General features: G+C 38.3%; 1 protein-coding gene and 1 long non-coding RNA gene across 9 annotated transcripts in view; both read left to right on the top strand.

Annotated features, from left to right (window-relative positions):
• Positions 1-927: 927 nt before the first annotated feature.
• On the top strand, positions 928-3,836 carry LOC116549057. The gene is made up of 3 exons (XR_004267691.1): positions 928-938; positions 2,155-2,158; positions 3,744-3,836. It is a non-coding gene; the product is annotated as an uncharacterized LOC116549057 (long non-coding RNA).
• A 3,214-nt stretch (positions 3,837-7,050) lies between these two features.
• ATG5 (autophagy related 5) overlaps positions 7,051-26,565 on the top strand; it is a 179,585-nt gene continuing 160,070 nt past the window's right edge. For 2 of the 8 annotated variants that reach the window (XM_032275141.1, XM_032275143.1), the window contains exons 1-3: positions 7,053-7,343; positions 16,823-16,988; positions 24,496-24,623. In XM_032275141.1, the coding sequence (XP_032131032.1) occupies positions 16,881-16,988; positions 24,496-24,623 (236 nt within the window). In that variant the 5' untranslated portion in view covers positions 7,053-7,343; positions 16,823-16,880. Of the gene's footprint in view, positions 7,344-16,822; positions 16,989-18,086; positions 18,178-24,495; positions 24,624-26,565 lie in introns of those variants that run through there. The other 6 variants (XR_004267922.1, XR_004267923.1, XM_032275137.1 and 3 more) reach the window with 6 other exon arrangements.

The following is a 26,565-nucleotide window of genomic DNA, read 5'->3' on the forward strand; positions in this document are numbered from 1 at the left end:
TTCATGAAAGATTTCTCTGCAGCATGTGATGCTGTTTGATAGCATTTTACTGACACTAGAACTTTTTTTCAAAACTAGAGTCAATCCTCTCAAACTCTGTTGCTGCTTTATCAGCTAAGTTTATGGAATATTCTAAATCCTTTGTTGTCATTTCAACAATGTTCACAGCATCTTCACCAGGAGTAGATTCTTTTGCTGTTATTGTTGTTGTTTGTTTTTTTCTTGTTAGGAGTAGATTCTATCTCGAGAAACCATTTTCTTTGTTTACCCATAAGGTGTAGCTCCTCATCTGTTAAAATGTTATGATGAGATTGCAGTAATTCAGTCACATCTTCAGGTTCACTTCTACTTATAGTTATTGCTCTTTCCGCCACATCTGCAGTGATATCTTGAACCTCTCCAAGTCATATTTGATGATCAGAATCAACTTCTGCCAAGCTCCTGTTAATGTTAACAACATTTTTATGAATCACAAATGTTCTGTTGTTTGTTTTGTTTTGTTCTGTTCTGTTCTGTTCTGTTCTGTTCTGTTCTGTTCTGTTTTGAGACAGGGTCTTACTCTACCACCCAGTCTGCTGGAGTGCAGATGACAGCTCGCTGTGGCTTCAACCACCTAGGCTTAAATGATCCTCTCATCTCAGCCTCCTGACTAGCTGGGACCACAGGCGCATGCCACCACACCTGGCTAACTTTTTTATTACTTATAGAGATGGTGTCTCGTTGTGTTGCCCAGGCTGATCTCAAACTTCTGGGCTCAAGCGATCCTCCTACCTCAGCCTCCCAAGGTGTTGGGATTACAGGAGTGAGCCACCACACCTGGCCTACAAATGCTCTTAATGGAATCTAGAATAATGAATCCTTTCTGGAATACTTTCAATTTACTTAGCCAGCTCCATCAGAGGAATCATGATCTATGGCAGCTATTGCCTTAAAAAAATGTATTTCTTAAACAATAAGATTTGAAAGTCAAAATTATTCCTTGATCCATGGGCTGAAGAATGAATGTTTTGTTAGCAGGCATGAAAACAACATTAATCTCCTTGTACATTTTCATCAGGGCTCTTGGGTAACTGTGTACACTATCAATGAGCAATAATATTTTGAAGGACTCTTTTTTCCTGAGCAGTAGGTCTCAATAGTGGGCTTAAAATCAGTACATTGTGCTATAAACAGGTGTGCTGTCATCCAGGCTTTGTGTTCTATTTCTAGAGCACAAGCAGAATAGATTTAGCATAATTTGTAAGAGTCCTAGGATTTTCAGACTGGCAAATAAACATTGGCTTCAACTTGAAAGTCACCAGCAGCATTAGCCTCTAACAAGAGACTCAGCCTGTTCTTTGAAGCCAGGCATTGACTTCTCCTCTCTAGCTATGGACAGCCTAGATGGCATCTTCTAATTAGAAGGCTGTTTTGTCTATACTGAAAATCTGTTGTTTAGTGTAGCCACCTTTATCAATGATTTTAGCTAGGTCTTCCGGGTAACTTGCAGCTTCTATATCAGCACTTGCTGCGTTACCTTGCACTTTTATATTATGGAGATGGCTCCTTTCCTTAAACCTCATGAACCAACTTCTGCTAGCTTCCAGTGTTTCTTCTGCAGCTTCCACATCTCTCTTAGCTTTCATAGAATTGAAGAGTTAGGGCCTTGCTCTTGATTAGGCTTTGGCTTAAGGGAATATCGTGGCTGGCTCAATCTTCTATCCAGACCATTCAAACTTTTTCCCTATCAGCAATAAGGCTGTTTTGCTTTCTTATCATTTGTGTGTTCACTGGGGCAGCACTTTTAATTTCTGTCAAGAACTATTTTGCATTCATAATTTGGCTGTTTAGCCCAAGAGGCCTGCTTTCAGCCTGTCCCAGCTTTTGATATGCCTTCCTCACTAAGTTTAGTCATTACTAGTTTTTGACTTAAAGTGAGAGATGTGCTTTTTTCCCCCTTTTACCTGACACTTAGAGGCCATTATAGCCCATTATAGAGTTATTAATTGGCCTAATTTCAATATTGCAATGTCTCAGGGAATAGGGAGGCCAGAGGAGAGGGAAAGAGATAGGGGAAGGGCTGGTGGTCTGAGCAGTCAGAACACACACATTTATCAGTTAAGTTCACCATCTTACGTGGATGTGGTTCATAGTGCCCCCAAACAATTACTATAGTTACGTCAAAGACCACTGATCCCAGATCACCATCACAGATGAAAATGTTTGAAATATTGGGAGAATTGCCAAAATGTGACAGAGACATGAAGTAAGCACATGCTGTTGGAAAAACGACACCAATAGACTTGCCCGACGCAGGGTTGCCACTAACCTTCAATTTGTAAAAAACACACTCTCTGCCAAGAGCAATAAGGTGAACCACTGTATAATGAGGTATGCCTCTTGTTATGCTTCGGCGGTGGTCAGGCAGCAACACATTAGAAAGACCACACTTCAGAAGCAGCTAAAGTGTATTCAAATTTATTTATTCATTTATTTTAGAGACAGAGTCTTACTCTGTCGCCCAGGCTGGAGTGCAGTGGCACGATCTTGGCTAACTGCAACCTCTGCCACCCAGGTTCAAGTGATTCTCATGCCTCCGCCTCCCAAGTTGCTGGGACTACAGGCACGTGCCGCCATGCCCAACCCAAATCCCATATATTTTAAATTTTGCTAATTTCATATGTGGCATCTTATTTTTAAGATTTATCATACTTTTGAGCAAGCCAAAAATAAAAACCCATCTCTGACGTTCACTATGCTAATTAGGAACCACATGATGTAGATAAAGATGGTGATAATAGATATCCTTGTGATATGTGCTCCTGAAGTGTGATCTTTCTAATATGTTGCTGCCTGGCCATCATGGGAGCCTGGAATTCTCTGTTTGTGTGAGTAAAATTGAAGCTTATATACCAGCACATTCATATCACATTTTGTATGCTGAAGTGGGTTAATGTACGTTACAGTAATCATACAAGTAGTCCAGTTCCAGTCTGTGGAACTCCCGTTTGTAGCCTTTTTATATAGGAATTCATGCCAGCTTTCTGGGAGTCTCCATTCTAGCAGCGGAGAGGTATCATTTGAGTAGAGATGAAAGGGTAGAGGAACAGAAGTGTGGTTGTGTTCTGGGAATACACTGCAGAGTGTCCAGCCAGATGGAACAGATGATAAAACTGGCACTGAGATAGGATATGGTGATGGTGGAAAACTTTAACTGCTAGTGACTGCTGGAGACCCACTCTGCTAATGGCAGTGCATCTCAATTACTTTCAACTTGCCTTGCTGATTTGCTCCCTCAGACATTGATGAAGTAACAAAATGATCAATTTCTACCTAAACGCTAAGCTATGAGGAACAATTTAAATGATGAGGTAAAACTGATAGGAATCCTGAAAGAGAGTACATGTTCAGCTTTGTTTACTTTGACAAACATTTAATAAATGCCAGGCATTAGGCTGGGCATTGGTGATCAAAAAATGACCAAGGAAACCATGAGGACCAACACACCCAAATTGGGTGGGTCAGGAAAAACTTCCCAAAACGTGAACTGAGTCTTGAAAATGAGTGGTGTGTGGCAAGTGAAGAAGAAAGAGCGTGGTGATGGGGCTGGGGCTGGGGATATTGTTCCAGGCAGCAGCGACCACAGCAACAAAGTCATAGAAGCATGGCATAGCCTTAGTGCACAGAAGTCTTACAAGATATTTGATACTGTTGAATTTTGAAGAGAAAGGCAGGGCAGCAGGGAAAGGAAGCTAGGAGGAAAGAAGAAATTAGCCATCCCCATCAAAAAGAGGGCAGGGGGTATGAACAGACACTTCTCAAAAGAAGACATTTATGCAGCCAACAAACACATGAAAGAAAGCTCATCATCACTGGTCAAAGAGAAATGCTAATCAAAACCACACTGAGATACCATCTCACGCCAGTTAGAATGGGGACCATTAAAAAATCAGGAGACAACGATGCTGGAGAGTATGTGGAGAAATAGGAGCACTTTTACACTGTGGGTGGGAGTGTAAATTAATTCAGCCATTGTAGAAGAATGTGCGGCAATTCCCCAAGGATCTAGAAATAGAAATACCATTTGACCCAGCAATCTCTTTCCTCGGTATATATCCAAAGGTTTACTATTATGAAGACACATGCACACATATGTTTATTGCAGCACTCTTCACAGTAGCAAAGACTTGGAACCAACCCAAATGCCCATCAATGATAGACTGGATAAAGAAAATATGGCACAAATATACCATGGGATACCATGCAGCCATAAAAAAGGATGAGTTCATGTCCTTTGCAGGGACATAGATGAAACTGGAAACCATCATTCTCAGAAAACTGACACAAGAAAAGAAAACCAAATATCACATGTTCTCATAAATGGCTGTTGAACAATGAGAACACATGGACACAGGGAGAGGAACATCACACACCAGGGTCTGGGGTGTAGGGGTGGGTAGCGGAGGAATAGCAGGGGGTGGGGGATTGGGGAGAGATAGCATTAGGAGAAATACCTAATATAGATGGTAGGGTGATGGATGTAAACTAAGTTGAAGTATTAATAGAAGAATTAAATTAGGCTTCAATCATCCTCTGAAACCAACAGGACAGAGATAAAAGAGAGCAGAATGAGACCTCAGGTCAGGAAGTAAGATCATGATAACCAGAGATGGTTAGAGTTCATGGAGGCAGTCAAGATAACTTAAATTTTAGGAAAGCAGATTTAAATAAATTTAGAATAAAGTTATGATCTCACAGCTTTGAGTCTTGCAAATTGTGAGATGTGCAAAAATAAAAGCCAGACTTTAAAACTACAAAATATTACAGTGAAAAGAAAAGAGAGCAATTTATTAACGAAGACTTCTTTAGAGTCTCTCTTTAAAACCAGAATTTTGGAGGATTTGTGTATTTGACTTTTGTTGAAAAGAGGACTTTATAAACAGGTTTGCACAAATCAAAGGCTGCCTGAGAGTCACCCCCAATAAGCTAAAGCTTGGAGGAAATGGTAAGGCCAACCAAAAAGAGCTCTTTAAAAGTTATCTTCATAGAAAAAAAAATTAAAAATTTACAGTGCCACTGATTTGGAGAGAAGGCATAATGTTCAAAAATGGAAACGACAGAGAACAAACATAAAATTCCCCTTATTTCCAATTTCCAAATTTCTGCTTAAGGAGCACCATCATCCTATAGAAAAGAGTGCAACTACTGTATAATAGGAACACTGATAGCTGGACCATATCCAGAGGAGAGACACGGCATGTGAAGGATGGCTGAAAGAAATGATAACGTTTATCCCTGAGCGCATTACAGGGCACAAGAGCTACCTTTTCATATTGAAATGCTGTCTTTTAGAAGAGGAGTTAGTTATTTCTGTTGTATGTTGTAGATCGATGAGGAAGAGAGAAGGACAATGGGAGAAAGGAAGAAAACAGGGTTAATTTATAAAAGTCACAGGAAGTTGAATTTTAAGTCAAATAATCACCTTTCACCTATTGGGTTTCTTCATACACAGTTTCCCCCCAATGCCTTTTTTTTTTTTTTTTTTTTTTTTGGAGACAGGGTCTCCCTCTGTCATCCAGGCTGCAGCGATACAATAATAGCTCACTACAACCTTGACATCCTGGGCTCACGTGATCCTCCTTCCTCAACCACTGAAGTAGCTGGGACTATACTACCATGCCCTCCTAATTTTTGTGTTTTTTGTAGAGATGGGGTCTTGCTATGTTGTGCAGGCTGGTCTTGAACTCCTGGGCTCAAGTTATCCTCCTACCTGATCCTCCCAAAGTGCTGGGATTACAGGCATGAGCCACTGTGGCTGTCCCAACATTTTGTTAGGAAAAAATTTTGAACACACAGTAAAGTTGAACAAATTGTACAGTGAATGCCCTTTTACAATGAAACTACCAACTCAGATTCTACTGTTATGTTTTATTGTACTTGGTTAAGCACATGCTTTTCCATCTATGCACCCCTCAATTGAGCCTCTTATTTGATACATTTTGATGGAAATTTTATATACTTTTGTCTGGGAAGGCGAGGGACCTTCATCCCACGAGCTTTCTTACAGTGGCTAGTGGCTGTTTACTGGGGACACTGTAGTGAGGATTTCTGCATGGAATAGGTGAAGAAGACCAAAACTGTGGCTTTCAAACTTTTCTGACTGCTACCCTTACTAAGAAATGTATTTCACATTTTTATCCAGTGTACACTACATATACACTGAAGTAAAAAATTTAGGAAACAATATTTACCCTTTACATGTGTGAAGCATGCTGGTATTTTATACTTTTATTTCATTTAATAAGATGCTGGTCATGCTTCCCTAACTTGTTTTAGATATCCACTAAGGGACTGCAATTTACCATTTGAAAATAATTGTACTTAGTCTGATTCCAAGAAGATTTTTCTTTGTAAAAGAATCCTGTGCTACTACTAGAGTTTTCCTTATCTTACCAATTATCAAGACCCTGTTTTGAGTCTCAGTACAGTACTTACTTAACATGCATAGCATTAGGGCATGTGTAATTAAGAGAAAAACCTTAAATGCCTGGTAAGACTTCTGGAAAGAGCCAATTCAAACATTCTTTATTAGTAAGTTTACTACTTATTTTCACAAAGAGTAAGATAAAGATATGTACTCTTGGATTGGTGGGAGGATTCAGTACTTACATAGTCTTCTGTTAAATTCGGCAATTAATGCCTGCCGCGGTTCTAACAAAGTCTCATCTCTATCAAATGAGAAAACGGATGGGAAAGTACTTTGAAAACTAATGTTTTTATTAATACTGTTGTGTGATGCCAGGAAGAAAGGGATGTTGCGATGAAGCTTTAGGGAGGCAGTGTTTCAATATTTTAAAAACTGTTCTTATGGAACTGTTACATTAACCTCCCCAAGCCCCAATGACTACGCTTTGACGCGAGACTCCCAGAAGGTAGAAGCTATGAAGTTCGAGTTCAAAGCCCCGAGTTCCAGCGCGCTGCTCCGTTGGCGCATGCTCAAGAGCGGCTCGGGCCTCCTTGCGGGGTTGGGCAGAACACTGAGGGCGGGGTTCGGGCCACGTGGGGTCTCGTGACGTCATCTCCGGGCGCCGAGGGTGACTGGACTTGTGGTGAGCTTCCAGGGCTCCGCGGCGCTGCCGGTTGTATTCGCTGGATACCAGAGGGCGGAAGTGCGGCAGGGTTCGGCTCCGACCTCCGCGCCAGTGCTTTTTGCGGCTGCGCGGGCTTCCTGGAGTCCTGCTGCCGCGTACCCGCAGGACAGTGTGTCAGGCAGGCAACCTGCCCGGCCGCCCCACTGGAGCCCGGGATCCAGGCGTCCCCACCGGTGAGGGGAGCCGGAAGGAGGAGCCGTCGCTTCGGATAGGGTACGTGTGTGTGTCCCCTAGTGTGAGGAAATTCCTAGAGGAGGGGGGCTGGGGAGGGGCCAGGTAGGTGTGGTAGGAAGGAGGGGTGAGTAGCTGCCTGGAGGAGCGCCCGCCCGGCGGCTATGGCGGGTGAAGGTGGTTCCTCTGGGCAGAGGTGGGGTTGGCGAGACGCCGCCCCCGGAGCCCGGAGGCTGGTTGGCGGGTGTGGCCTGTGAGGTCCCTCTTGGGGTATCTGTCTGTTGCTTCTTAAGGTAGGAAAGCGAGAGCCTAGTCGCAGGCTCCAGAGTTCAGTACAGGACCTGAATTTTTCATGGAACAGTTATTTAAACCTTGGTTACTGCCCAGTGCAATGCGAATCTGTCCAAACTCAGTGGGTATGTCCTACAAGCAATTTATCTTGTTACGGTATTCCTTGTCTTATTTTGATGATAATATTTAGTGCTACCAAAGACATTTTCTGTTGGCAGGACACTTTTACATACTTCATTTGTACTTTGGGTTATTTTAAAATTATCCTGAACTTGAGGAGCCTAGGAACTGTATTAATTCTAGATTTTTCTGAGGGGTGAGGAGGCACAGCATGTCTTGAGCAGTCAGAACCCGGAGACTTATCAGACAGTAGCTGAACTTCCAAAGCCTTCCAGAATTGGCTTGTTAAATTTCTGAAACCTTGAAACTGGATACTTGGCTCTGAAATGCACTATTTGTGATTTCCATAGAGGGAGTTTCTGGTTTAATTTTGAATTTGAAAATAAGGATGTTGGGCTGAGGGTAGTAATTGAGAGGAATTTTACACCAGATGTAAGTGTGTGCTTTGATCTTCAAAGAAATACTACTTAAAATTAGGTAAAAATGAACAGAATGGAACTGTATGGATATGAGTTTTTAGAATAGTGCGCACACCTCAAGTGTGTGTTTATTTCATTAATTTCCCCCAAACTGAGTACCTCCTATGTGTTAGGGACTGGATAAAACAGTAAATGAAACAGTGAACAAAAGAATAAAAATCCCTGCCATAATGAAGTTCCACTTTGGGGATGGGGTGAGGAGACATTGATAAAAAAAATTAAAGTACAGTCTTTCCTGTCCCTTGGTATCTGTGGGAAATTGGTTCCAGGACCTCCCTTGGATACCAAAGTCCTCAGATGCTCAAGTCCCTGTTATAAAATGGTGTAGTGTTTGCAGATGACCTGTGCACATCCTCCTATCTTTAACTCAACTCTAGATTACTCTTAATACCCAATACAACATAAATGCTGTATGAATAGTTGTTGTAGTGTATTGTTTAGGGAATAATGACAAAAGAGTCTATACATGTTCAGTACTGACCTTTTTTTCTTCCCTGAATATTTTTTCATCCATGATTAGTTGCATACAAGGACAAATAACCCATGGGTATGGAGGGTCAACTGTATATGTCAAGTGGTGGAAAGTGCTAGAGAAAAAAATAAAGCAATGAAGGGATATAGGGAATGCCCAAGAGATGGGAGTGGTGGCCATAGAAAAGGTGATATTAACGTGGAGGCCTAAAGGTGATAAAGAAGGGTGCCACTTGGAAAGAGCTACCACAGAATCCCGGAGACAGGAGCTAGTTTGGCTGGAAATGGATGAACAGGAGGGAAAGAAGTAGTGGATACTTAGGTGGAAATGGGGCCAAGTCATTTGGGGCCATGTAGGAATTTATAAGAACTTTAGTTTGTACTTAGAATGAGTTGGATTTTGAATAAGCAGTAAGGTGATCTAACTTGTGTTTTAAAAGATCTGATTGCTGTGTTGTCTGTATGCAGCGGATGCAGATATAGAGCTGTTAGTAGGCCATTGCATTTATCCAGGTTAAGGGTCAAAGTGACTTGAATCAGGGTAGTAATAGTGGAGGTAGTGCGAAATGACCAGATTCTAGACATTTTAGAGCAAGTAGGTAGAAGAAGGGTCAAGGATGATTCCAAGGGTTACGGACTGAGCAACTAAAGAATAGAACTTGGCCGGGCATGGTGGCTCATGCTTGTAATACCAACTCTGGAAGAATCACCAGCCTGGGCAACATAACAACCCTATCTCTACAAAATAAAAACAAAAAATTAGCTGGACGTAGTGGCATGAGGCTGTAGTCCTAGCTATATGGGAGGCTGAGATGGGAGGGGAGGATCACTTGACCCCCTTGAGCTCAAGGTTACAGTGACCCTTGATCCTGTCACTGTAGTCCATCCTGGGTGACAGTGAAACCCTGTCTCTTAAAAAAAGAGGACTTTCCCACTTTGTGAAATAGAAAAGACCACAGAGTGATAGTGATAGGAAAGAGGAGGAAGGAAGATCTGAAATGGTTTTCGGTTTTATATATGTTAAATTTCTAAATGGAAATGTCATATGTATATGTAAAGCCAGCCAGTTCAAAAGAGAAGTCTGGACAGAAGATAAAAATGTGGGAGTGAAAATGTATAAGTGTTATTTAAAACCATGTGAGAGGTCTCCATGGGAGTGGTTCAAGGACTGAGTCCTGGAGCATTTCAACTTTTAGAGTTTGGAGAGATTTACAAAATTTCCTGCCTCCCAGGGTGGGGCTATTTGGTAAAATTCCTGTTGAGACTCACTGATTCACAGTAACAGGATAGAAGGAAATAGAAAGCAAGGCCATTAGCTGAGAGAGAGAGAGAGAGGAGGAGGAGGAGGAAGAAGAAGTGAACATTTGAGGGAGGAGAAAGTATGGCATAGTGATCTGGGAAAGTGGGAGAATAAATGGACTAGGGAAAAGTAGGAACTTTAGGCAGTACTGAGGACCTGGTTTTGAGGTTAGTGTTTAGAATTTAAAGGAAGATCAGCCAGCATAGATTATTATTTTTTGATGTTTACACGCTTAGTCTAGTGAGTGTTTGATATTTCTAGGTAGTTGTCAATGAAAATTACTTCAGGTGGTAGGTTAGTCTTTCTTGGTGTGTAGAGTGGCAGAAACTGTTAGTTGTGCATTATATTGTTACCACACTGTGCCATTTACTGAATGACTGATTGGTTAACAGATGTTGTTGGTTTGGGTACCTACTCTGTCCCAGGCTCTGAACTAGATGCAGAAAATAAAATAGTCAAGTATAGCCCCTGCTCTCAAGAAACTTACTTCTAGTAGATTGCATCACGGGTTGGAATTTCTTTATTTCCAAGATATTTCCTTGAAATTGGATGGATGGTGATGATGGTGTAGTATATGTAGGAGATGGAAAATCTTTCTAAAATAACAAAATATGCTGAATTTAAAGCATGACTGTACTGATTTGGAAGAGAATTTAGGGAGAAAATTTCTTAAGTAGCTAGATTCATATATGTATATATTTTCCCCATTCAAAGCCTGCTATGTGCTAACTATACTAACATTGGTGATAAGAAGGTACATATGACTCAATTTCACTGGCAAAGAACTCCCAGTTCAATATGGGGAGGTGCAGGAGACAGATAAGATAAACAGATAACTGCATTGCATGGTAGTGCCTGCTATTATGGAAGTAATAAGAGCTAGGTGAGGTAGCTCACACCAGTAATCCTAGCACTTTGGGAGGCCAAGGCAGGCGCGAGGCAGGCAGATCACAAGGTCAGGAGATCGAGACCATTCTGGCCAACACGATGAAACCCCATCTCTGCTAAAAATGCAAAAATTAGCCAAGCGTGGTAGTGCGTGCCTGTAGTCTAGCTACTTGGGAGACTGAGGCAGGAGAGTCGCTTGAGCCTGAGAGGCAGAGTTTGCAGTGCGCTGAGATTGTGCCACTGCACTCCAGCCGGGTGACGGAGCAAGACTCTGTCTCAAAAAAAAAAAACAAAAAACGTAGTAGTAATTAGACTGGAGGCTGCTTAGGGGAAAGCTTCCCAAGGAGCTGATATTAAGCTGACTCTTAAGAGTTGGCCCAGAGAGGATAAAAGAGTTGGCCAAAAGAGGGACAGAGTGTTAAAGCAGAGGAGCCTTGGAAATATGAGGAAACTGTGTACTAAAAGATACATTGTTTATTGATTGGTTACCAAATGTGCTAAACACGTAACAGCCCTGTGAAAATTACAGTTATCTTCATTTTACAAATATGAGATTCAAAGGGGATGGGTTTGTTGTCCAAGACACATGAATAGGTGGAAATCAGCGTTTAAACCCATGTCAGTCTGATTTCAAAGCCCCTTAACTACCTTACTGTATTTTGCATGCTGTCAACTTCTAAATCTTCTCTGCCCTTGTTCTTTATCCTTCAATCATTTTTCACCAACTTCTCTTTCTTCCTTGGAAAGACTCATCTGTTTTTCACCAGTCCACGACTACCTCTCTAGGTCAGACACTCATTACTTTTTGCCTTAGTTGCTGAAATTTCTTCCTGGCTAGCCTCTCTGACTCAAGGCTCTTCTTTTGTGCACTGCTACCAGGGAATTGTTTTTATTTTTACCATTCTAAAATCTGTAGGCACTATAGGACTGGTGGATTAAATTGAGATTGCCCCCAGTCTTCTATTTGGTATGCTTCATGGTCTAGTCCCATTTTACATTTACAGATTTGACATTAGAGGAATAATAATTGCTTACATTTCTTAGCACTCACCATGTGTCCATTATTGTGTCAAACACTTTATGGATTTTTTCTTTTTCCGGAACAACTTTGTGACTTGAGTAATATTAATTCCATTTCACAAGTAAGGAAATTGAGGCTTAGTGAAGTAAAGTGACTTGCCTAAAGGTCACATGTAATGTTATAACATGTTACAGTATCAGCTCTTTCATTATTTGTTAATGCTACTCTCAACTAAAAATTTTCTTAAAAGTTGGCATATGTTGCGCCTGCTTACTTAATACCTTTATTGATGCTGTTTTGGCCTATTAGAGTATTTGTCACATTTTTGCCTGTCCATATTCTACCCGTTCTTCAAGTTCCACATCTTTTAAAATTCTTTGAACACTATGGGATATATTAATATCTCCAATACCCCTTTTCCCCCGCCCCGTGAAAGCTCTCATAAAGTAACGTTTAATTGTACCATGGGCATACGGATGTTTTGGAGTTGGAAGGGATGCTGGCAATCAGTATAGTATGATGGAAAGAGTATGAGATTAGAAATCTGAGTTAGGATGTGGCTTCTAATTTGGGTTCTGCCATTTATTAGCCACAAGATTTTAGAAAAAATCATCTGACATCTTCATCTCAAATTTATAATTTGTAAAATGGGAACATACAGGCTTGTATCAAGTATGAGGTAATGTAAAATGTGTAGTGTTTCTAGAGTTACTTGATATTTAAAGTAGTATATAATCTGTTATCTAATTTTTGTTATCTAATCTCATCTGTTTACCTCATTTTTCGGGATTCTGTTTGGTTCTGTAATTTTATATTTATACATTGTCTTTCCAACAAATTCAAATTCAGTAAGCGTTTTTTGAGCACCAGTGAATTCCAGATACCATTCCAAGTATCAGAGGTAAAAAGATGAATGAGATACGATCCTTTTCCCTAAGGGAATCTGTTACAGTCTACTGGAGGAGATGTGCAAGTAAATACCATTGATATAAACTTACAAGGGTAGAGGAAAAGTAGAGGTGCCGAAAGAAAACAAAGAGGGCTCTGCCTGAGTTATGTGTAGAAGAAAGGTTATTTTGAGCTGGATTCTAAAGGATGTTTAAGTTGGAAGACAAGATAGAGAAGGCTGCTTTAGGTTAAGGGGACCACTAGCATGGGCAAAGGCACAGAAAGGACAGTAAGTGTATGGTATGTTTAGTAGATTTGGAGATTATACCTTGTTATTGACTGAGGAGTTTTTTTTTTTTAGTTTTTTTTGTTTTTTTTTTTTTGGTAGGGGACGGAGTCTCACTCTTGCTAGGCTGGAGTGCAGTGGCACAATCTCAGCTCACTGCAACCTCCTCCTCCTGGGTTTAAGCGATTCTCCTGCCTCAGCCTCCTGAGTAGCCTGGACTACAGGCTCGTGCCACCACACCCAGATAATTTTTGCATTTTTAGTAGAGATGGGGTTTCACTGTGTTGGCCAGGGTGGTCTCGATCTTTTGACCTCGTGATCCACCCGCCTCAGCTTCCCAAAGTACTGGGATTACAGGTGTGAGCCACTGTGCCCGGCCATGACTGAGGTTTTTAAAAGTTCATTATTACTCTTCTAGCATCTGTTACACAGCTAGGCATATCAAACAAATTAGATATTTGACTCTAAATTTCATATTATTAGCAGTGTTTACTGCAAAATTTTTAGCTATTTTTTATTCCTATTATTCCAATTTATATAATACTTTTGATTATTAGTTTTTAAAGTCTCTAAATGTTAGCTTTTAAACATTTTTTGAGACATGTTCTGTAAATCATAATGGTAGATAACCTTTATAGTACATATTATATGATAGACATTGTTCAAGGTCTTTACTTGTATTTTTAGTAGAGATGGCGTTTCACCAGGTTGGCTAGGCTGGTCTTGACCTCCAGATCTCAGGTGATCCACACGCTTTGGCCTCCCAAAGTGCTGGGATTACAGGTGTGAGCCACTGTGCTCGGCCATGCTTTACGTGTGTTAATTTAATTCATGTATCCAATGTGGTAAGTGCTGTTTTCCCATTTTACAGATGAGAAAACAGAAATAGAGAAGTTAAATGACTTACTTGAGGTCACACTGTAAGTGGTGGAGCTAGTTTTGGATCCAGACAGTTTGGCTCCACATATTACATTTCTAACTCTTGGTCTATAGTGCCTCTCAAGAGTTCAATTTTGTTTTATTGCCTCTTTAAAAAAGGATTATTGAAAACTTACATCCTTTAGTTTTATTCATGTATCCCCAATTTTTTTTTCTATTGCATTAAGGCACTATTTCTGGAAATCCCCAATTTTTTGTACATATTTTTACGGTTAAGTGTATTCACTGGAAACATGCATTCTTATATAATTTATTAAGGTAAACATTAATATTTGAAAGATTAACATTTTAAGATACTATAAATTTGGGTCTGTGTATTTTGAGGTGGTAAGCAGCTTCCTTTGCAGTTTTCATAAATCTGTTTTGCAGAGTTTGTTTGTTTTGCAAAATTTGTATCAACTCTATCACATTATACCTTTGGCTGCTTTGGGCTGAGATAGTTCTTCCCTTGAGGTCTTGCCAAAAAAAAAAAAAGAAACATGTAAGAAACAATGGCATATGGGAAATAAAGTACCAATTTATCTTTCACTAGCTTTTGTACTTAAAATCCTACTGTAGAACTTTGGTAAACTTTGCTGGAACATAAGACTTTAAAACGCAAGCCTGCGTTTGGAGTCTTGAGGTGTTCTCCTTCCCCTGTCTATATTTGTATCTCTTTTGGAAAGGGACTCAGAAACAGAGAGCATTGGTTATTCCTTTCACTGTTCCTGACATGTGGAAAGGAGAAACAGAAGAGAATGTCATGGAAAGAAAGAGCAGGATGGTCAGGGTTCTCATTGACAGCCTAGAGGGAGAGAAGGGAGCCACACTCACATGTATGATATTTTAGTTTATGATGTTTCCTGCCTATTAATAAACATGGCCCAAATGGTGTCCTGGAATCTGACCAATCAGATTATTATACCTCCTTGAGAGGAGGACAGTGCTTGGGGAGGGGCGAAGAACAATTAATTGTCTTAGATCATATTTTCTGTCTGCTTCTTCTGAGAAGAAAAATAATATCAATAGTGACAATATAGTGTCTTCAACTTTAAGCTTGTAATTAAAGTTTATTAAAGATTTTTAGTAAAGGAACTCTTTGTCTCAAATCGTTTTTCTCTTCATCGTCAAAAGGTGAATCTTAGTTGCAGCTGTTGATTAACTGGATGTATCATGGCTGCAGAAACAACTGCATACACCTTTATATCAGATTCGATTTTAGATTTACTTATTTGTCATAACCTAGATTTCATTATTTTTTTGCCACTAGCAAATTTACTTTAAAAAGAGCAAGCTATTAATGTAATCAAGAAGTAGTGAGGTCTTTCCTGTTTTCAGTGAGTTGATTTTGTGTCATTTGTAAACTTGGAAATTTTTTGCCTTATGCAAAAACTCAATGGTTGTTTGAATTTGAAGCCTCTCAATGTACCATGATATGAAGTTTACATGCATGTATATCATTTGCTTAAAATAGCTGTTTTTATGGATATAGTTTAATAAAAGTTAAAACACTGGAGCCTGCTGGAAGAGAGCACTGGACTCAGTTTAAGAACCAGCGTTCTTGTTGCCTAGTACTTTTATGTTGGACATATTTTTTCCAACACTTGCAGTTTACTTACCTGTAGATGACATTGCATCCAGTTGACCTCCAACTTTTTCTTTCTTTGACTAATTAATTTATGACAGTCTTAATGTACTTGGCATTGGTCAGTGGAAGAGAAATAAAAGGGAAACAAGCTACTTCAATAATTCAGTGTTAATGATTCTTGTTTGGCTAAAGTCAAGATTTAGAATGTTTTCACAGGATACATTGTGATAAATTATGAAGTAGCTGCCTATCAAAGATAAATATTATTTGGATAAGTATACTGAATCTTAGTATCCAGGTGCCATGTATTGAGTTACTCTAAGCTTATATTATCAACAGTATTTACTTCAGCATTTACGTATGTGGTGCATTGTGTTGTGTTATTCAGTTGTAGAGTATTAGCACTGGAAGGCAGTTGGATATTACAGAGGTCAAAAGCTATGTCCTTATGCCATACCTAGAATATCGTTTTGCAGATCTAGTGCTGTATTTGTGACATAGGGAATATTCTGAGATATCCAAATGGGAGTATTTACTCTTTCATTGCGGCCCGAGGACTGTGAGCTTGGTTTGCAGTGCAGTAATTTGAATAGGTAAGAGAGGAGCATACTAGGTAGGGGAATAATAGTATACAGAGAATGGTGTTTAAAAGGTCACTTTTGGTAGCAGAATTACAAAAAGAAGTATAATAATTAAAATAGAAGTATTGGTTGGATTAAATTGTGGTCAGGATGAAATTTAGAATGGGTAATGGGTTTGTAGAAAGATTTTTTCCTAAGGTGAAAGAAATATTTTCTAAGACGGGAGAGTATTTTTGCAGGAAGAGAGGAAGAACTATCTGGAGTAGGAAAAGGTGAATATATTGGATGGGGCAGGGGTAATTGTGAGAATGATCCTGTGGAGTTAGACTGTCAGGATTCATACGGTATGGGTGAAGCTTCTGTTTAGATAAGCAGTAGACTCTTCTGGGCTTGGAAGAATGATGCAAGTATAGTTTCATTTTGACTGTGGTTCATTACTTGAATATGCAATGAACATTACTTGCATATGTAATTTTGAATTAGTTACTTTTCTGATTCCTTTAAATAATAACTCTGTATTTAGAATTTCTGGTACTCTTTTTTTGCATTCTAAAGATTGGCGATCATACCTTTTTTTTTTTTTGAAGTGGATAATCTTCATGGCATTCGTTTTTTAAATAATCTTTTGTTTTCTAGCAAATTCATTCATCCTTGCAAGGATCTGACTAATGCTCTTCATTTTATTTTCAGTTTGGCTTTTGTTGAAAAAAGAATTTAGCCTGTATGTACTGCTTTAACCACTGGAAGAATGACAGATGACAAAGATGTGCTTCGAGATGTGTGGTTTGGACGAATTCCAACTTGCTTCACGCTTTATCAGGATGAGATAACTGAAAGGGAAGCAGAACCATACTATGTAAGTATATTGATTATGGCAAATGGGATATTTAACTTTGTCCACTTTTGTAAAAAAAAAAAAAAATCTAAGAACTTGGAGGCTGTTATGTAACATTTTATATACAGCTAATTCATGCTTATTTTGGAAAAACAACACAGATAAGCATAAAGAAGGAAGTAATCACCTCTAATGCTGCCACTCAGAGGACAAAACCACTGTCAGCATGTTGTCATGATGCCTTCCGGACTTTGTTTTCTTACATGTATGTGCATATGTTAATAGAATCATCAGCTATGGTGCCTTCTTGACTTTTTCTTATGCATATATTCGTATATATGATAATGGAATCATCAGATATGTGCTTTTTTAATAGGAAGAGATTTTGAAAATAATAGATTCAGATTGCATTCGTTTGTAGTTAGGAGATTCCAAGCAACTGTTTAAGTGTTTTTATAGTTCAGTGAACATACAAACATGCGCACATATACACATTCATATGTTGACTGAACTGTTGTATGTTATACGTGAGCTAATATGTAAAACATTTAATATATATTATAAATTGCTTCACATAGACTTGCAGATGTGAATTAATCTGTTCTACAAACAGTTTCAAATATCTTCTGATTTTCATGTGCTATTTTCCCCTTTTCTAACAATGTATAATCCCAGCTTATGCATCTGTCAGAGATGACATCCTACCTGTTTACTGAATAGCCTGTAACAGGCAAAGATATTCTCAATTACCATTACTGTTTTTTCTTTTTGTGTCTCAGGTATGCATGCTAGTGTTTACCTGGAGAGGGTGTGGAAAAGTGGAAATGTATTTGTGATGAGGAAATGCTTCTTCTGTTTCACTTTAACAAAGTTTGCCCTTTGCTTTCCCCCTCCTTTCTCTGAGAGGCAGCGCTGCTCCTCAGCCTGCTCCAGCTACGGGAAGTCAGATTACTGGAGGAAGCTACTTATTAAGGAGCCCATTCACTTACTTTTTGGGTATAGGACTGGTTTTTGTTTTTGTTTTTGTTTTCCTCTCTGCATCCTTAGCATCTGACACAGGCTGTTCAAGTGGTACTACTCAGTGCATGAACGTTTCCCCGGGCTCATGTTGGGATGTTGTTTGGAATCACCTTTCTGGCTTTTCTTACTAGAAATGATAGTTGTAGAGAAGTTTGGCCATCTTGTTACTGGTACTCAAGCTTATATACATGTGAGTATTCTTAACTTTGGAAATATTAACCGTTTTCTGTCTAGAAAAGTATCAACAGTTAAAAACAAAGTATGGTTTTATTTTTAGAAGAATTTCATTTGTTAGCAATATTTTTTCTGTTCTTGTTCTGCGATATAGGTTAGGAAACCATTTTTTTTCCAAAGAAGTTTTTGCTGTTTTAATTATAACTTTTAACCTTCGTTGGCTTTGTAATAGTATCTAAACCAAAGAGTATATTCGGCCAAATTGATGACAACTGAAAAATAAATAATTTAAGTCAGTTTATTTTTATTTATTTATTTATTTTGAGGCAGAGTCTTGCCCTGTTGCCCAGGCTAGAGGGCAGTGGCGCCATCTCGGCTCACTGCAACCTCCCCTGCCTGGGTTCAAATGATTCTCATGCCTCAGCTTCCCAAGTAGCTGGGATTACAGGTGTGCGCCATTACACCTGGTTAATTTTTATATTTTTAGCAGAGACGGAGTTTTGCCATGTTGGCCAGGCTGGTCTTGAACTCCTGACCTTAAGTGATCTGGCCTTGGCCTTCCAAAGCTCCAGGATTACAGGCGTGAGCTACTATGCCTGGCCTGTTTACTTTTAAATCAGACTCTGGTGTTTGATGTACCCCCTAAAGTTAAATAAATTTCAGGTAAAGAATACAATATTTTTTTTTATAGATCTGTTTAAATATGAAAAGACTGTTGTGAGCCCTAGAGTGTAAGTTGTTTTCAGGTGTTTCTAATCAAATCGAAAATGGCAGGAGTGTTGAGGGTAACTGTAGGAGAAAGAGGATTGTTTTGTTTTATAGGTAATTGCTTTTTTCTTGAATTCTTTATAGTTCTTCACCCAGAGAAACCTCTTATACATGATTTGTGTTTTTGAAGACTGTTGGGTGATAGGCATATAATAAATATAAAACAAAAAAACTAGAATTTAAAATCATATGGCACAATCCAAATTTTGGTATTTAAATATGTACATGCATAAGTGTAAGTTAATACATACTTACAAAACGTTAGCAATGATTAGTCTTAGAATTACAGGTAAGCATTTTAGCACCAGTATAGCTGTAGTTCAGATATGTTGCTGGTTGTCAATTAAGCTTGAACATATTTTTAATATTAATATTACATATATTCCTGTTTTTTCTGCATTTTGATTTGTTTCCTCTCTGCATAATTTTTCCGCCTATATACTGTACGTATATCACTGAGCATTATATTTTGTTTTGCAGGGAATATTGGGAAGGAAATTTGTAGAAACTAGATAACTTTTCAGTTGGTATTCTTTCTATGACATTCATTTAAACTGTTGCTTTTCATTTATATTATCCAGTATAAAAGCACATATACTCATTTGCATTGCTATTTTGTGACTTGTGTCTGGAAGAAATCATGATTAGACCCAGGGTCATCAATTTCATGGACCCTTAACATTAGGCAGTGATCCTTTTATGTATCGTTAGTAAGATGTCTGCTGTTTTCCACTATGACTATTTTTCTGATCCCTGACCTCTTACTTCACTCTTAACAGGTGACTTCACTTCCTCCTTTGTGAAGAAAATAGAAACAATGTCATAGGTGTGATAGGACCTCCCTTAACTTTCTGCCACCAAATCTGCAAAACCTGTCTGCATTCATACACATTTCCTTCTCTTTCCCTTCTGCTATAACAGAAGAAGTATTCTTTCTCGGCAAGGCCCAGCCCGCCATCTATCTTCTGCCTTCTCAGGAAGCTGGTGGCATTTGATCTTCTCCTACCTCCACCTCTGCCTTCTCTATTTATTTTACTTTCAACTTCTTATCTGCTGTCTCCTTCACAGTTTTTGATGTTGTCATAAATCCTTCCTATCCTGAAACAACAACCCTCTCTTGACCCCATCTCTCAACTTTGGCTTTTCCTCCATGGCTAGACTTTTCAAAAAGGTTATTTATAGTCATTGTCTACCTTCTACTTGCTACCAGTTAGTTCTCTGTAATCACATTTTCATACCGATCCAAGAAACCTATTCTTGACAAAGTCACTAATGATATCTTTTTAGCCAAGGTTGGTGTCTGTTTTTTGAATTTTCATTTGCCTGATCTCAGCGGTGTTTGATGTTGTTTGCCGTTTTTTCCATCTTGTGGCACTGTCCCGTTTAGCCCGCAGTGCCCAGTATTCTTGGTTTTTGGTTTTGCCTCTATGGTCCGTGTGTGTGTGTGTGTGTGTGTGTGTGTGTGTGTATTTCTTCTTTGCTTATTCCTTACTATTGGTATTTCTTAGGGCCCTGTTTTCTTGTTTAACTTCACTTTTTACCCCCTGGAGTTCTTCTCCATTTTTATGTCTTTGTCGAGCATTTTTACCTTGACAACTGCCAGTATTTTTCTCCTGAGCTTCAAACCTATATATTTGTCTGCTGGAGATCCTCACTTAGATGTCTTATAGAAACTCGAACTGTGTGTTTGAAACTGGACTCAGCAGCTTTCCCCGCAAGAAAATCTGGTTATCTGCCATTATTCCCTTGCTATTTTGGCAAGAAGAATTACTCTTACTAGAAACCTGGGATTCATTGTTTGGTGCCTCTTTCTGTCGTACCCCAGATATTTAGTTGGTAACTTACTCCAGGTGATTTTACACCTCAGTGTTTCTCGAACTTGCCTGATCCCTTTCATCCACCACTGCTGCAGCCTAGACCAGACTACTGTTTAAAAACTGATCAGGCCAGGCACAATGGCTTATGCCTGTAATCCTAGCACTTTGGGAAGCCAATGCAGGTGAATCACCTGAGGTCGGGTGTTTGAGACCAACCTGGCCAACGTGGTGAAACCCTGTCTCTAGTAAAAATACAAAAATTAGTTGGGCATGGAGGTAGACAACTGTAATCCCAACTACTCAGGAGGCTGAGGCAGGAGAATTGCTTGAACCTGGGAGGTCCATATTGCAGTGAGCCAAGATGGTGCCATTGAACTCCAGCCTGGGCAACAAGAGTGAAACTTTGTTTCAAAAAAAAAAAAAAAATGAATAAAATTTCATAGTAGTAACCAATTTCCTGCTTTTAGTTTTCTCTTCTTTTCATTTTCTGGTCTGCAGTTGGAGTGATCTTTTCAAAACACATATCTGATCCTGTCTCTTGCTTGCTTAAAACTTTTGTGGCTTTTCATCATTTTTAGGATCTTTAATGTAGTTTACAAGGCTCTCTATAATCTGGCCCTGGGCTTCCTCAGCACTATTCTGTCTTAACTCTCTACCTTCCTATCATATTCACCTTCTTAGACGTCACTCAAATGTGCCCATCTTTGTCTCTCTGTATTCACCTCATACCTTTTGTCTCACAGCGTCCCCAGCTTGAAAAAGGCAGAGGTGTCTCCCACACCGACATACACCCATACCTCCACATCGACCCATGTTATTTCCCTTTTATTTGTCTTTTGACAAAGGGAAAGGCCTTAAGATATACTTCCTGTCAAGGCCTCTTCTGAAACTAGATAAGGTTAAGTTCCTTTGCTACTCATTCTTATTACTTCCTCCTTGTATTAATCACATTTGTAATTTTGCTTTTTGTATCTTTTTACTGTCTAACCTGTATGTTGTATAAGGGGAAGGACTCTTCTGTCTCACTCAGTGCTGTATCCTCATTGCCTAGTATGATGCTTTACACATTGGAGTGGAACAGAATTCTAGTATGTTTTAATTCTATTTTTGTCCTAGATAAGTCTCTAATTTTAAAATTGAAAAATGTTGGACAGAATAGTACTTGGCATGAAGAAATAAAATTATGGGCACCGTTTTTAGAAACATAAGTATTCCATATAATTGCATTAAATATGTATTCTTAAAGGCTGTATAGATAAAATGAATCATTTGTATGATAGTCATGGAATACTTTATACTAGGGCTAAATGAGGAATTAGAGTATGACAGTTTCCATTGTAGCTGACAGTATTTCCAAATGGAGTTGATCCTATTCAAAGTAAAAGAACTAAAAGAACATTGAAGACATATGTTAAATGAAATAAACCAGACACAAAAGGACAAATATTATATGGTTCCACTTAAATAAGGTACCTGGAATAGTCAAATTCATAGAGATACAAAGTAGCATGGTGGTTACTGGGAGCTGGGGAAGCAAGAAATGGGGAGTTACTGTTTAATAAGTAGAGTTTTCATTTGGGATGATGAAAAAGTTCTGGAGATGGATAGCGAATGTACTTAGTATTACTAAACTGTACACTTAAAAATGGTTTAAATGGTAAATTTTATGCTAGGCATATTTTACCACATTAAAAAAAAGAAAACCCAATGAGATACACCTAAGAAAAACAATGAGTAGTGTATATATAGTCTGCAGGTAAAAGGCAGGATGATGTCTTTTAATTTTTACCTATTTAAGTATTTCCTAGCTAAATTGTATCGGTATGTACTGTAGAATAGTCATTCTTAAATTTTAGAGTGATTTCTTAGTGTTACTATGGATATATTAGTTAGCAATTACTCCCACAAGCCAAACGGAACAGAAGACTGCTGCTACATTTCATTGTGGATTCTACATTAAAAATGAGTATTCTTTTAAAATTATCATTGTTGGCTCTGCCCCACTTAACCTCTGGCATCTCTGACTCATTCAGCAAATATTTATTGTGTGCGTCTTTTAAAGCAGGCACTATTTTGGGCAGTGGAAATGTAGCATTGAACAAAACAGACAAAAATTCCTGTCTTAATGGAGGTTATATTCTAATGTTCTCTTTTCCTTATTGTAAAAAAGATTTTATTCCATAAAAATCATTTGTGAGTATTTAGCAACTTTGAGTGAAGCCGAGGCATGTAGTACAACATTCTCTAAAATCAGGAACTGATATATCCATACCCGTTAGCTGTGGTGTTTCTTCCCTCTTACTATCTCCATAGGTTAATATTTCCTACAGAATAGATTACTATGTAATGCCCAATAATCATTTTTAAAGTTATTTACTAATTTAGACCTTATTAGCCTAATAGATTATGCTTAAATATTTTTTGAAGACAGCTAGTTTACCATGCTGTTTTGCTTTTTTTTTTTTTTTTTTAAGAGACTTTAATGTCTCATCTGTATTTGTCATTTCTGAACGAATACACTGAGTCTTTTCTCTGCCATTTAAGAATAGCATATGATATTGGCAAGTTATTAAAAAGTAAAACAGGGGCAATAATGCTTCCTGTAGGGGGAAAAACTGATTTTTCTTGTATTAAATAGTAAGAATTTCTTTTTCTTTTTTAACTAATCACAGTTATTTCCTTCTAAAAAAAGAACTTATGTTCTGTTGAATGCATAATACTATTCAACAGCTTGTTCCTTGTATTTAGTGCCTTGTATTCCATGCTGGAGCATGCCAGCTATCTTCCTCCCATACCCCTGTACCCTGAAGCCCGTAGGGTCAATGTCATACTCTCCTACCTGTTTGGTACCTGTTATCTTGGACTTCCGTGATTAGATATAAATTCCTTCAACCAGAATATCTTTTTTTTTTTTTGTATATATTTGCCAGCTTAGTAGTTCTACTTGATTTATTGGTCAAAACATATCACCTTGAATAAACAGCATGAAAGATGGTGCCATTATAAAAGCAGCCAAAAGAATAGCACAGCAGTTTTATCGGCAAAAGAAGTCAGAAACTTAGGAAAGCAAGAAATGGCTGTGGTGTCTACTGCCAAAGAGGAAAACCATAAATTTTTACCAACCTCCTTCTTTTATCTACTTGCCTGTTCTTTGTGTGAATCATAATTGATTTTCCAAAACACTCTCCTATTTTATTTTTGGGTACCTTTTCTGGGGAAAAAACACTGACTAGGTTCTTCTTACTGTTTACATTGAGGCTTTACCTAGCCCAGCATTCTCTCCCAGCCTTCAAAATATGATGGACTGGTTGAGAAGATTTGATTGATAAGTCAAGGTATACTTTAGTACTCGAGTTGATTATCTTCTCAGAACAGTTTAATTAATTGACTCAGATGGATCATTTTAATTTTTAAGTTAAATTTGATAGAAATAATAAGTATCCTAAATAGTATGACATCTAATTACATTTTTATTTAGTGTTATAGAAAGATTGTAGATAGATTTGTGTTGATGAATCTGGACATTTATGTGGTAAGCTTTGCTTGCTTAAAGGAATGGCCCTGTAAGAAATATTAAAACATCTTAACCTTTAACGTTTGATCTTCTATAAAAAGCAGTTGACTTTGTGTGGGATATTCAAAATAATGCAAAGAACACGGCTGTTTTTCCTAAAAATTCAAAAACCTACTTAGTATTTTAAAAAATAATAACTAGTAAATAAATGCGGTTTTACAAATTTTCATTTCAGTTGCTTTTGCCAAGAGTAAGTTATTTGACGTTGGTAACTGACAAAGTGAAAAAGCACTTTCAGAAGGTTATGAGACAAGAAGACATTAGTGAGATATGGTTTGAATATGAAGGCACACCACTGAAATGGTGAGTGAATTTTTCTGCATTATTAAGCATTAAGTATATACTAGCTTTAAAAAGGTATAGTGCCCTGAAACAATTGTAAAAAAGTTCTACGAGGATAGAAGTCCTTAGTCTAGCTCATACAGTTTGTGAAGTTTAGACCATTATTAGAATATGTTATTGAAAATATTTCTGCCTTCTGTTTGGATGCATGGATTACTGGACAGAGTCATATATTTTTAGCAATAGATTTTTATATGGTACAATAAGAATATATTTGGTTATGGGTTATTTTCAGATATATTTAAAACTCCCTTATGAAAAGTCATCTCTGTGACACTAATCAATTTTATTTCTGTCACCAAAATATTTATAACCTCTTTATATACACGATTACCTTAAGTGGCATTGTTCAAACGGATTGCCATATTTAGTTGACCACTTTGCTAGAAGCACATCTTAACTAGGCTTGGTTTAGAGTATTTAAAATACATTGATTTTGTGAAAAATAAATTTGATATTTTGCATTTTTAAAAAGGGTATTGAACTGATGAGAACAGATACTACACTAATCTCAGCACTTTGGGAGGCTGAGGTGGGCAGATCACCTGAGGGTTGGGAGTTTGAGACCAGCCTGACCAACATGGAGAAACCCCATCTCTACTAAAAATACAAAATTAGTCGGGTGTGGTAGTGCATGCCTGTAATCCCAGCTACTCAGGAGGCTGAAGCAGGAGAATGGCTCGAACCTGGTAGGTGGAGGTTGTGATGAACCAAGATCACACCATTGCACTCCAGCCTGGGCAACAAGAGTGCAATTCTGTCTCAAAAAGGGGGAAAAAAAAAAGGGTATTGAAATAAAATCCTAAACCTAAACCTGGGTTTATCCATGTACAAATGATGTTTTTTTGTACTTCCTCTGTTATTGGGAGTTTTGTTCATTGTGCTTCCAAAAATATTTAATGAAACTGTGGAAATTACGGAGAGAAGAATGTTAAAAATGATAGTTCAAGGTGTGTTGGATGTTAGTGTTGAAATGCTGCCGTTTGGATAGAGTTGAATGAAAAAGATACAGGCTAAGAAAGATTTAAATGGACTTGCTCTCTGAATTCCTGGAATATTAAATGAAGAGTTTTTGAAAGAGCTTTAGGACAGATGAAAGGAACCTAGTTAGATGTTTGAAAATGCAGCTGATATGAATCAAAGGACTGTTTGTTAGCAAGGAAAGAAATTTTGGAACTCACCTTGTGCTGATGAGATCCCAAGAATGAGTATATTTTTCGTAATGGCTTTACAAACATACAAGGTTGTATTTTGGGTTCTGTCTCTAATCCTTTGAGGTGATTCTGGGTAGTTACGACACAGTTGTCTTATTATAGCATTCTTTTTTAAATCAAAACAATACTGAGCTTTATGATCATATGTCAGACTCCTCTGACTTTTCTTAAGTAGATCTAGACCTCAGGCAGTGTAGATAAGGCAATGTTTTCTATTTCTTTCTATTTCTCAGGAGAATTTGAGGTTTTGGAATGGGAAGCTGGCTTAAAGGAACTGTAAAAGAAGCAATGATTATTAAATTGAAGAGTGACAGGACAGGGGGAAAGAGTGTGGGAGAGTAGCAATGGAATATATGTATGTACTTGACATTTCTATCTGTAGTTATTTAAATTGTATTGCATTATATGCATTACAGATTATCTCAAGATTTTGTGGGACTAGCAGGGCTTCTCAGTTTTATTGTAAAGCAGGATTTCTCAGCAGGGTCACTGTTGACATTTTGAATTTGAATGTGATAAATCTTTGTTGTGGTGGGCTACCCTGTACATTATAGGGTATTTAGCAGTAGCTCTGGCCTCTTCCTACTAGTGCCAGTAGCACTTCCTCCAGTCTGGATTATCAAAAATGTTGCCAGGTGTGCCTAGATGGAGACAGAACCACCCCCAGTTGAGGAACTCTGGAAAATTTG

Source organism: Sapajus apella, unplaced genomic scaffold, assembly GCF_009761245.1.
Source record: "Sapajus apella isolate SASKATOON/1434 unplaced genomic scaffold, GSC_monkey_1.0 scaffold6, whole genome shotgun sequence".
Classification (NCBI taxonomy): domain Eukaryota; kingdom Metazoa; phylum Chordata; class Mammalia; order Primates; family Cebidae; genus Sapajus; species Sapajus apella.